Source organism: Diuraphis noxia, unplaced genomic scaffold (genome assembly GCF_037042655.1).
Source record: "Diuraphis noxia isolate RWA-SAM2 unplaced genomic scaffold, SU_Dnox_SAM2 contig0001, whole genome shotgun sequence".
Lineage (NCBI taxonomy): Eukaryota > Metazoa > Arthropoda > Insecta > Hemiptera > Aphididae > Diuraphis > Diuraphis noxia.
This window is the reverse complement of record NW_028301711.1, coordinates 41862205-41876128: the sequence shown is the minus strand read 5'-3', so window position 1 is coordinate 41876128 and position 13924 is coordinate 41862205. Positions and strand designations below refer to the sequence as shown.

At 28.6% G+C, this 13924-nt stretch overlaps 1 protein-coding gene across 4 annotated transcripts in view; it reads left to right on the top strand.

Annotated features, from left to right (window-relative positions):
* Scgdelta (sarcoglycan delta) overlaps positions 1–11008 on the top strand; it is a 139551-nt gene extending 128543 nt beyond the window's left edge. For all 4 annotated transcript variants that reach the window (XM_089216433.1, XM_089216431.1, XM_089216432.1 and 1 more), the window contains 5 exons: positions 1093–1282; positions 2824–2946; positions 3881–3953; positions 4880–5003; positions 8383–11008. In XM_089216433.1, the coding sequence (XP_089072559.1) occupies positions 1093–1282; positions 2824–2946; positions 3881–3953; positions 4880–5003; positions 8383–8670 (798 nt within the window). In that variant the 3' untranslated portion in view covers positions 8671–11008. The remainder of the gene's footprint in view (positions 1–1092; positions 1283–2823; positions 2947–3880; positions 3954–4879; positions 5004–8382) is intronic.
* The last annotated feature ends 2916 nt before the right edge of the window (positions 11009–13924 follow it).

Here is a 13924-nt window from a genome sequence, read left to right as displayed (position 1 = left end):
AAATATAAAATTCGATGGGGGCTAATTTTTTTTTAGATAAAATATAATTATAACTTTAGTAAATTATACGTCACTTAATCCCAGAATCTAAGACCCTCCACGGTGGCTCCACCCGCTTATGGATTTATGATTGCCTATATAATATTTTCACGCGTTTGACAAGAGAGACTGAACTTATCACCACGAATGTTAGGTGTGGTCATCGGAAACCGGAAGCGATGAGATTCGTGTAACCAACGCATTTCGTAACTTTGCGGTGGCAATATTTTAAAAAGCACGTGTGAAATAGATTGCGACTGGGACTCACGTGCGTGAAAAACGTATATATTATAGGCGTAATTTGTGATATTGCGTTATTATCATTGTTATTCTTAATGTCGTTATAATAATATAATGTGCCCGCCCACGATAATATTAAAATATATTTTATAGATAAACCAGCCCCGTGAAGAACGGGGTGGCGGTTGCGGTGTCATGGTGCATCCTATATAACAATATTATACGTGTTTTGATAAGGTTAGCGACATTATTATTATTACTGTTGTTATTATTATCATCTTCATCATTATTATTGTGTCGTTTGGAACGAATGAAACGAGAAAAAGAACGAGAATTCTCGACCGGAAGACCGTTCTGCAGACGTTTGTCGAAATCACTTAGAGATATGAATTAATGAGTCCATACTTACGTAAGTCAGACCACTAAATGATAGGACAATGATCGTGGCCCAATATTTATGAATGTTTTTCAAGTAACTTGAATGTATTTTTTTTAAATATATACTCATCTCTCTACGCTCTCTTTGGAACCCAACTCGTGCCTTACTAAAATTTGAAAATTTATTGAAATATACCCATCAAACTTACCATTCGTGAAAATTTGTAGACAAGATTTATGATACCAGAGCATAAAATGTTTAAACTTCAACTCTAAACTTACCCGAATAATTATTATTAGGTACTTGCCAATATTCCGTGGATAGTAGTTGCCTAACTGCACACCATGATGTTCTTAAACTGAAATCGAAAGCTGCAACGAATTAATAAATTACTAGATATTATTAATAATAATTGTTCGTATTTTACAATGCAGGAGGGCATGGGATCAATGAAGATCACACATGGCGGCCTCCGGTTGTCCGGCCGGACATTGGTCACCAATCGGCTGGTAGCGTCGGCGATACGCTCTCGGACCGGACGTCCGCTTCTCATCGAGTCCACTGCTAACGTCACGCTGATTGCCCGAAATTCTCAAGGACGCCTGGTGAACAGTCTTAAATTGAGTGAGTACTACACCGTATTAAATAACTTATCACCGCACTGTATAGGTATATAAATCAATTCTGCGGCGTGAGACCTGTGCGTCCGGTAACTGAGATTTAATACTAAAATATTGTTTGTATACAAGGTGTAACAGATACGTATAACTGACTTTTGAAATAACTTTGTTCAAATTAATATTTTTAATACATTTTTTTTTTTTTGTTCATTAAGTGACTCTAGCGCTACATATATGATAATTATTTTTATATTTATTTTTTGGTACTGAAAGTAAAAAATTTAAATTTAATAAAAAAGTTTTGGATAAATTCAAAATAGCCCATTTGTGAATCTGATTATAAGAACAATTTTGAGGGTAAAAATATTTATCTAAGTCAAGTAGTTTATTTTTAGAATTTTTAATAATTTTAAATTAAGTAATAATTTTTTTTTTAAATTGATTTCTAAGAATTTGGTGACATGAGTATATTTCTTAAATTATTTACTTATCATATAATATAACAATTTTTATCATACGTTGAGTTAGCAATTTTTTTTTTTGTTGGGCAGGTCTATCTATTACACTCTGTATATTATAATTGTATTATTTATTTGGTAGAATATTCAAAAATGTAAAATAAAATTAGAGTTTATGGTACATTCATATTTTTCTAATTATTGAATTGTAAACAATACTATACTAAATTGATTTCATATTTTATGTGTAATGACGTTCCGAATGAATTCGTGCGTTATACATTGATGATAATTTTGCTTTGTTACTATTTTAAAAACATGAGAGAAATTCTATAGAACTTTTCTTATAAATCAAATGTAAGCAAAATATGATCTATTTTTAACGGCTGAGCGATATTTAGAAGACTGAAGAAATATTACCCTGTAGCTACTATATATTAAACAAATTACACAGCGAAAAAAAATTTTCACCGCTTCTGATTATCCAAATGATGATTAAATCAATAAATTAAAGACGTTCGATGTGGATATCGACAACAGCTAGGGTTTACGAATGAAAAACCAAATGTCAACGTATTAAGTGTTCGCTTTTCAAAAATAAAAATGACGTATTATGCATTTTTAGACGACTTAGTATTCTTAATTTCAATTTATCTAGTTGTAACAATATTAATAAGAGTATTAGTATTAATTATTAATATCAACTAATATTATTAACGCAGTTCAAATTTTAAATTTTCTTTTGTTCGAATCACGATGATAGCCGCTGCAAGCTATACTTTCACAAGTCAATTCAGTTGATATCTTACGTAAAACATTTAGAAATTCCGTATAACATTAACACTACCTATTCAGTTATGTGTTTGGAAATAAAAGGAAAAAAAATTGTTTTTTAAACTCTGTCTCATACAATAATTGTTATCTACTTAGGTATCTCCTTATAAATTAATAATATGACTAAGTTACCTAAAATTATATTTTTTGCCGGTCTGTTGTGGTGATTAAATATGACAAGCACAGATCTGCGTGTAAAATATTGTAGTAATTATTAATAATAATAACGATTTATTTTTGATCCTTTGTATAGCTAAAGATGGTTTGGAGTGTGCACAAGCGAGCATGTTCAGAGTGACTGATACACGTGGTGAGACCCTGTTCTCGGCAGACCGGAGTAAGGTGATAGTCGGTGCCCAAGAACTTCGAGTCACGGGTATTGTAGAATGCATTATTTTATTATTATCTGTTCGTGAATCAATTGCGAATGATTATGCAGAATTAAATATATTATAGAATTATTTATATATTTGAAGACGCTTTTATGAGTTGTTGGAGGCTCGACATCCAAAACCATTAATTGCGCTGCTGGTAAGACCCAAGCCAATAACAATATTTGGGCTAGTGGTTAGTTTCAGTTTCCATTTTTCCATTAATTTATATCTACCATTTTAAGTTTGAATCACGCTGAATTTAATTTAATTATTTTAATTACCTTCTACCATATTACTAATTAAATGATTGGAATTAAATTTAGTGAAAAACTGTTTAACTTGCATTAAAAGTTTGCGAAAAATATAAACACAAAATATTCAATTTTTAGTAAACTATTATCAATTTCATAATAATCGTACAATACTAATTATTGTAATTATTGTGTTATAAGAAATATGTTCGTTATATATTTTAATATAAAAATAAAAACTATAATGTTACTTTTTTTATCGGTATTTTTATTCATTGATGATATACATTGATAAGAGCTATAAATATAGCAATATAATTTAAAATTAAAATGTCCTTTCTTTAACTTAATGAATTGATAATCAAAAATAAGGGACAAAATAATATGATTATAGTTTATACAGATATTTTTATTATTGTTGTAAATTGAAAATAAAAAAAAAGTTTTTCTTTGCAGTTGTTCAGTTGTATCTTTAATATTAATAAACATGAAAAACGATAATTGATGAAATCCCGTAGGAGACCTTATTATAATATTTATCGTTTAAAGTTTTAAATGGGCTCAAACCTCAATTACCTCAATTAAAATATAATAAACAGTCAAAGTTTCTCATAAAATGTAAAATAGAGACCAACCTATCCAAAGTGATATCGTGTTTCTATAAACCTGTGTATTTTACTTAAAGGTTCAGGCGGTGCCGTGTTTCAAGGCAGCGTCCAAACGCCTATGGTTCGAGCCGATTCTCGACACGATTTAAGGTGAGAAAACTATTAACTAAATACATACATAACGTCATCATATGACAAATGTGCATTCAAATTATTACACGCAAAGTTTAAATTCAGTAGCAACTCTCTTTATGAAACTAGTAAGGTATGTTGACTAACAATATTGTCAATATTGATCATCTAATAAAAATCCTAACTTGATAAATTTGCCTAAATTTAAAAAAAAAAACATTAGATAAGTATCATCAACAAATAAGCATATTTTATCTTCGGTGAAGAAGACCATTCATACGATATTTTAAGTTGATAACGATGTTTATGAAAATAAATGTTCAACTCAAAGGACTTTGTTGTTGTGTAAATAAAACGAGACGTTGAACTGAAAAGTTTTACGAATTATAGTCGCTTATTTTTCAAAAATAAAAAAGCCTAAACCAAGATACCGATTGAAAAGTAGATACACGTATAGCGTTTAACTTTCGCAAAAATAAGTGTTTGTAATAATTGAGATAATTTTTTAAAATAATCATATATGATTCAGAAAAAATGAAGGCCGTGCTATTCATCGATTAATACTTAATTTAAAAAGTCGATAATACTACTTATGACAAGTGTCACAAACCAATTTGATAAATAAATAGTAGGACTTAAGTTCTGAACTTTTGAGCTGCAATTTAAAAATATGGCTATAAATATGGCTGATAATCCAAATATCTAAAATGAAACTCTCACCAGAGAGAGTCTGATAAATTATATCTATGTAAGGAATATTTCTAAGTCGATATTATTATTACTTATTATTTTTATTATGTAGGTAATGATCAATTGGCCATATTCGTTTTTAAATTAACCTATATTGGTAGTAAATTATTATAATTCTCGTGTCAGTGTAATAATAATATGTAATTTTGTAGTAAGTATAATATAATATAATAATAACTTTAATATATATTTAGGTTGGAGTCAGCGTCTCGGAGACTAGAGTTGAGTGGTCCCCAAGGAGTGACTATTGAGTCCAGGGCCGGTGACATAACTGTATCGTGTCTGATGGACGTCAAATTGCAGTCGATAGCAGGAGCGGTGTGTATTTAGATATTAGATATTTTTTTTTTTACATCGTTATAATTCTTACACAACAATTTATAATCTGTCTAATACAGTAATACTGATACACTTACATATATAGTATAGACTCTTACCTACATTCTTATTATAGCAAATACTTGATGCAAAACATGGGTACTTTTTTCAGTACCTACTAGAATATTTACAAAACAAAATAAATTATTAGTAATCGTAAGCTGATATTTATATGAATGACTTGATAAGTAATTTTATGAAAGGTGACTTCAAAAACATAAATCTGTTTCAAGATATTCTATTATTAGATTCTACAAAGTCTCTAAATTCTATTTTATTTTCTAAATTATTCCATATTTTGAAGTCTTTAGTTTCTTTACAATATTATAACTACTAAAAACTATTTCACAAACTACAATATATTTATATTCTAGGAAAACTGTATTTTCAAATTCCCATTATTGAAGAAAAAAAAATGATGAATAATAACTCTACAGTAATTATAGAGGTTTTGTGATAACATAAATTTACCTTCCTCGTCAAATTAATTGCATTGGCTCATTCTAAACGTATGTTTTTATATGAATGCTAATCAATCGGCGTGTTGGAAAAAATATAATATTATTATAATTTTAGATTCGTCTCGTGGTTGAATTTTTCGATTCGGTCAAATGTTTCCCTCAAGGATCAAAATAAAAATAATTTAACACATATTTGATTTAAAATTATATTTTTTTAATGTATGAAATCAATAATATTTTCTGCTCAAACTTACAAACGTAAAACACTGAAAATTTACGTTCAGCTGAACCAATTTTGTGTAGTTGGCTTTAATATAAATCGACATATCATCAATTTAAATTTAAGAACATTACCTATATATATATGTTTTTTTGAAGTGGCTTTTTGATAATATTTTTACTTTTATGTGGGTTATGATTATGTAAAATATTACAATTGAAAAACAATTGGATATAAAATATAAACTAAAATATAGTGAAAAACATATATAAATATGATTTTTACCATTATGTTTGATAAAATATTAATTAATTCTGATATAGGTATTATTAAAGCTAACAAGACAAAATTGGTTCTGCTGAATGTAATTTCTCTACGTTTTACCACTGACTTTAAACACTATAATACCTATATAATATTTGTATAATCTCGTTTCTAAGACGGAAACAATACAAGTGGGTGAGACATCCTCTTGAGCATTTATTGTTTGAGACAGATTATTATACGTTTAGCATACCGACTAATATTCCTAGAAGCATATAATCATTTAATGTAGAAATTAACACATGTAAGCTAATAACCTATGTAGTTGATGCTTAACCAATAAAAAAAAAAAAAAAAAAAAATATTCCTAGAGAATTTCAAAAGCAGCAACCCAATTTCACAATTTTACAGAATAATGTAAATTTTAATAAACATTGTACACATACCCAATTCAACAAATGTAATTTATATATTATACCGCATGGTTTTGAATGTAACGTCACTATACTGAAAAACATTAATATATTATTATTGTAATGTATAAATTGTTTTCTGCAAAAGACAACGATTGCTGTTGTTTCGAAAACAAAATTTTCGAAAAAATATGATTTTAGTTTACACTTTATATAAAGTTTAAATTATTGTATTTGATATTATTTCGTCTGTTTATTATAATATTATAATTATCCATGTGTGTGTGTGTGTGTGTGTGTGTGTGTGTGTGTGTGTGTGTGTGTGTGTGTGTGTGTGTGTGTAAATGGATTTCTGTTTGTTTGAATTTTATGCATTCCTAAACGACTGGACCGATTACGGTGAAATTTGGTACAAAGATAATATTAGACCTATTATAGGTAGAACATAGGCCTAAGCCCGGGGAATGTTCAAATAGACATTTTGAGATTTACGATGGAAATATTTTTTTAATTATAAATGGTTACTATTAGCAGGAGTACGACCTTCCCAATTTTTCTATGTTAAATAAATGGTTGATCTTGGATGCCGCCATGTGCCATGCTGGCCAAAAAGTTTTGATAAGAAATTAAACAATTTTGATTCTTGATAATAAATTAATTTATTTTCATGATTTTGTAAATATAATGATATACACAATAATTTTTGTCACATTTGAAACTTAAAAGTTAACAATTAACTTATACCAAAGAACAAACCTTATAATGACAATTTTGTCATTTTAAATAATACCAATAAATAATAATACTATACATGTGGTTTATTGTAAACGAAACCCGGTACTAACTTCAAGGCGGAGCCTCCAGTAATTCGATCGTAACTTCAAAGCCAAGCCTCCACTATTTTATATTTTTATCACACGGCAGAGTGTCGTTTCTTGTTTGTTCTTTGCTATATTTAGTGATGATTGCTTATTATCATTATATATTTCTCATTATAATTATAACATATATCCCTGAATTATTGTTAACTGTGCACTTCATAGTTCATAAAATGTGCTACCTCTTAAATTATGCCTCCCAAAAAAGATCGACCGGTAAGTTGTACGCCTCAAGTTGTTTATTTTTTTTTTTTATTATATTTTTGGAAACATCTTTCCTACTATTTTCTTTTTAATTACGGCTCACTTAGTTTTTTTCATTAATAAAAAAAAATCCTACTAGATAAAAATCTAATTCAACACGTATTGTATAACTTATAATATTAATTAAATATAAACTGAATACAATTTATACAATAAATCACATTTTTCTTATTTCTCTAATATTTTAAATTTTTAATCTTATTTAGATTTTCCTCATTCCTCTTACAGAGTCTAATAACTAGTTAAAAGGTGTCATCTATAGTTGAATGGTTTAAAAAGCTATACCTAAATATGTATTTATACTAGAAACAAAATTACATTTTTTTTCAGCTAAAAATATTACAACTTTACCTAATGATAAAATAGTACTATAGTAGAAGTGTACACTATTTACATTCAAGACACATCGACTTGAGGTACCTTTATAATCACAAAAGATAATTATTGAAAAATATTGTCATATTTGGCCGTTTTTTATATACTGCGAATTGTCTATCTGGATGCTATATTGAGAACTCCCAGGAACGAGAATATTCCTTATTCTGGATTTCCGGGAGTACCAAAATTACATAGGGAATCTTATTATCGAATTAAAGTTTATTTTTCCTGAATCCAGGGGATACCTAAACTGATAGGCCGTGGTAAATTGTGTTTATACATTTTGACGATTTTTTGTGTATACTCATTCTCGATTAATTCATCACTATAGTTATTTTTATCATTATTACAATGATTATCGTTATTATAGTTATTATTATTGTTATTAATATTGTTATTATTATTATTATTATTATTATTATATTACGTAATCGTGTATAGATACAAATTGACGCGGCCAAGGTGTTCCTGAAGGGTCTGAAAACGGCCAAGACCATGTCTCCGGTCAACTTGGCAGCGGCGGCGCCTGCGACATCTGGTGGTGGAGACGATAGTGGTGGTGTTAAGTCGACCGGTCAGCAGAATTCCATTGGCGGCTCAAAAAAAAGGGGTGCCGAGGACAAGTTGCCCAGCGTGTACCAGCTGTGCGTGTGCGGTAACGGCAAGGTGTTCATGTCGCCGCCAGACGGACAATGCGCGGCCGACAACGAGAGCCTGGTATGCCGGTGAACGGCCGGTACGTACCGCAGGTAGCAATATAATACCGCGGTCACGGTTTCGGCCCGAGTCGTGCGCGACAGGAAAGTTGTCAACCGCATACACTGTGACCGCAACTATTAAAATATTATCATTGATGCACGTAATGTTATTATTAAATTATAAATAATAGTAGGTATAATAATCATGATTATAATATTATATTATTATTAAGTTTTTATTCCAATATATTCTATTAATGCGATTCCCGCGTTCGTTCGCATGTAAAATATAATAATTACGTCGTCATTATTAAGTGAAGAACATTGTAGTAATAGTTTCTATCTGTTTCGTGTATTTTAACCATAAATGATGATTTTTTTCCCCTACTTGAACGTAAGTACCTCTTATAATAATAATATACTACCTATCGAATTGTAATAAAAAACGATCTATCAGCTGTGCCTGCTTCGTATGATCTAAATATTACGCACGTAGGATAATAAAATTACAAAATAAATTCCATCAAGTTCCACATATTATTATATAATATTAAAATCATTATAGTAGGTATACCTCAAAGCTTGTCTGGGCTTCAGTCAAAATCGAACGCGTCTTCGTCGCAGATTTATCATACATGTTATGTTATTAAATAATTGACTAGGTACTACATACAAAACTTTTGAAAAAGCTATACTTTACCATACGCTTTTATACATTAAAGATTATTTTAATTTTTTTTCCACCATGACAGAAGACACATTTTAAGCACTAAATAATTTGTCTAAAACTAAAGTGTAAAAAAACTTAAGTAGTTTAATAGATATTAACATTAGCTATATTTCTATTATTATCATATTATAACAACAGACAATTAAATACCTTCACGATTATTGTTACATTTTTATGTATTTATATCGACCAAATCATAATATTTTTGATTTCACGCCGATTTACTACATGGTTAAATATTATTGTTATTATTATTATCATTATAATATTATTACCACCTTATATGTTTTATTATAATATGTAATATACATTTTGTTATCATCGTCAAACTCGCTATATAACTATGTCGTATGATTTTCATGCGTTTGTTGTTTTTATTTTTTCCCCAGACGACTGATAATTAATTATTTATATCGCAATTATAAAATATAGAAAATATATAAGCAGTGGCTAGTATCCGCTTATTGGGTTCATGGTTAATTGACATAATATATTAAACTTACACATACTCATATTGATACATAGAACAAATGTTGTCTATATTCTATTGGACTTATACAGCGCATAAGTAGTACATTGATTAATGGGGTTATTATGTATTTTTAAGGACATAATTCCACAATGTTTAGTACATTTTCCATATTTTATCAAACAGGTACGTATATACTCGTATTTTGACGATTATTATTTATTATAATTGCTCCTTGAATCATCAAACCAAAAACTATCAACAATTTTGAAAATATTTTTTTTACATACTTAATTTGAAGTGAATACATTGCAACATTTTTGAAAAAAAAAAGTTTTTTATTATTGAGAACATATAGGTACATGCTATTAAATATATATAATATAATGAAATTATTAAAAATTAAATATTAAATAGCCAAATTTTATACTTTAATATTGTAATGCATTACGCATATTATGTAAACCTTTTTATTCTTGGACCTTTCACCTTATTGACTCGTTCGGTTAATGGAATCACATCACACAATCTGGTCTCAAAACAAATCAAATACCGGCGACTTACCTAACCTAAATTAAATAATATTACATAATATTGCTATTGTTTTACCTTAAATGTAATATTTACTTTCCTATCTTGGCCATCGTCGTTAAATCATAATTGTGTTGTAGTGCTTTTATTTGAATAAATATTATAATTGTACCTTTATAATTGACATTAGGCAGTTGAAATTGTACGCCACCCGTCTATATAGGACATATAGGTATTATAAATTTTGTCATGTAGGTACTTGGGCAGTTTGCAAATATTATTATTATTATTATCATTATTATTATTATTATTAGTATTATTATTATTATTATTATTATTATTATTATTATTATCATATTGTTATTACTTAAAACCACGTCATGTACATAATAGTTTTATCATCTATAATATATGACTATGAATAAATTATGATTAACTAACTTGTGACGAAATGGTCACGAAATGTTAAACCTATAAAAAATATATTTGTTCACGTAAATTGTTGACGCTCGTGCATATTTTTTTCACCATATAAAAATTATAAAATATTAATATAGGTAATATATACTTATATGTATCATACTTATTTTGTGTTGTATGTATTTATAAGACAAGAGAATAAATCGATTAATAATAAAATACTTTTTTTCTTAATGTTTCCATACTATGTTTAGTGTTGTCGAAGTGTATTCGTCATATTATTATGATTACGTCATGTCTTATGCGAGTAATTAGTGGATAAAAATAATTTATCGATTAAAATCCGAGTAAACATTTTATAGTATATAAGTAATAAGAATATATTATATAATTGTTATGAAATGTGACAGATAAATATTTATTCATAGTAAATAATATATAACAAGCAATCATTATCAATATATGAAAACAACAACAATGTGAATCATCAACCTTAATTATTAGATTTTTTTTTCAGTTACTAATTAGAACTCTGAAAATTATTCGAGTTACGATATTAAATTAATTCCATTTAATATTGTATAAATTGAGTGAGTAGAAAAAAGCGTGATATTCTGTTTTGTTTTTTTTTTTGAAACCTTGAAAAACCTTTTTGAAAAATTGAACACCGATTGTAAAACTTGTGTGCATTTCGCTATAGTATATAGTCATTACTCAGTAATCGACATTGCTGAAAATATTTCAATTTCGTTAGTCTTAAAATCATCGATAAAAAATATATTACCTCCATTATTTCTTTTCAAACTTAAGAATTGAGAGTTTTATATAGCAACAATATATTTTAAATTTTAATACCACAATTTGAATGGTTTATACGATACAGACACATGTGAAAATCATCAAAAACATGTACCTAAGTACAATATTATTATAAATAAGGCTATTATTTTATTGTTCATGCGTTGTGTACCTATACGTAACCAAATTGTTGGTTCAACGATTAAAATAATTATTAACTATAATAAAATAAGTAAGCCTATACAGGCTATACATGAAATACATTCAACAATGTTTAGGGGAGGCGATTGCTCCTATAACCCCCCTCCTCTTGTACACACCCTTGCAGCCAGTGCACCTTCGCGAAGTGTGTTTATTAGAAAATATGACAATCGTAGAGTTTTATGGTTACACAGTTAAAGAACACACTTGCATAGTATTTGTATACTATACAGTGTACAGCTAAACGTACAGTGTAAAATTTCTCGTGCTTATCGCTGCGACAATATTATTATTCGTCAGCTGAATTTGAACAATTATTTGAAATTATAACTGTCCGTAAATCATCAACCATTGACATATTTTATCATTCAATATACAGGGTGATTCTTTTATCAAACAACACTCATTATTTCAAAAACTATTGAATTTTTTCAAGTTTTTTTTTTTCAACATTTTGGAACCATCTTGTTCTAGAACTATATATTTTTTAAATATTTTCACCCTTATATTTATCAGGTTAACCATTATCAACTTTTGATTTTCAAATGACAACCTATACTTAAAATTTGATAAACTAAAAAGGCTATTTTTTCAATGATTTTTCACGTTTAAATTTTCATTTTTCGTTAATTCGTTTACAAGATATATCCTCCCAAAGTTGGGTGGTTTTGGGTGGTGTTTGTGTGTTATAGGTGTATGTTAGGTGGTATTTACACACAAACACCATATAAGTGTTTTTTGATAAAAGAATCACCCTGTATAAATTAACTTTTTTTTGTCAAAAGTTTACAACATCTTAATTTCAAACAAAAATCAAGATTATTTTATTTTTGTTATAGCATGCATAATAGAATGCAATGTTGCTGTATCCCTCAAAAAGTAATTCTAACAATTTAATTGTATGCATCTAAGTTATAAATAAGTAACTAAGTAATGCATTTTATAAAATATAATATACGTATGAAAATCTAAAAACCATGTGTTTTTCTTAAAATTGACAAAATATGCATTTTAAATTTTCGATCTTTAAACTCAGCATTGTTTACTAAAAATCGATAGTAAAATATAGAACAACATGCTACTCTAACGAAATATTCAAGCCCTGGTTATCACATTTAATATTGAGTATACTTTTGAGTTAATTATCTTAGAATTGCACTTAAACCTTGTTTTCGGTTTTTATGTGGTTTATGATTGATTGTCGTATAGATAATAGTCGTATTCATTGTTTTGGACTTAAGTCGATACAAACTGATAATTTAATGTCGTAAAAATAATTGGATAAAAAAATTATTATCAAACGAGTGAAACAAGCGTTGGAGCTGATATAAAATCAACCACAGAACAAAAATTTACTTTTTAATTTTTATTTCCAAAGTTCCTAATTTACCGGGTATATACTATTTTATGAAAAATAAACTAAGTTTCCACAAAATATAATACCCTAAAAATGTCCACCAATTACATATGTTTAAGGGGAGGAGGCATTTTATACACCCACAGGCCACGATATATTACCGTTATAAGGATTCACCAAGGCTGGTGAAATTTACATCGTCAAAACTCTATAAATACGTCTCCTGCAGCAAGATAACATGTAATAGTTTCAGAACGACCGTGATGGTATAATGACAACGTACGGATGTTGGATGCCAGCACTCTAGTGAATACCACAAGTATTGGATGTCTATAATACAAGGTGTGTGCATAATGACATTATACTAGTTGAGCTTGGTGATGGGGTGGCACGCGCGCGCGACGAGCCAATTTCACGGGCCACCGCGCGCCGGCCATGCAATAACAATAACGGTGGCGATGTTTCTTTTCAGAGTTTTTTTCATACTCATATACATAATCGACGGGGACGCCCGTGGCAATATTCACAAGTGTGCACGATCGCAATCGTCATCATCCTTCCCTGTAGATCTCAACCCGTCTTTCCGTACTTTTCGTCCCGCATCGATCTTTTGACGATGTATACAATATACATTAATATAGTACTGTCAAGCTTACAGTTATTTTATTATTGTTATTATTGGTTAATACAGATATTAAGTAAGTCGTCAAAGTTAGCTTTTTTTTTATTAATCTCGCTCAAGTCAAAAGTCAGTATAACATTGTATAAAACATAGTTAA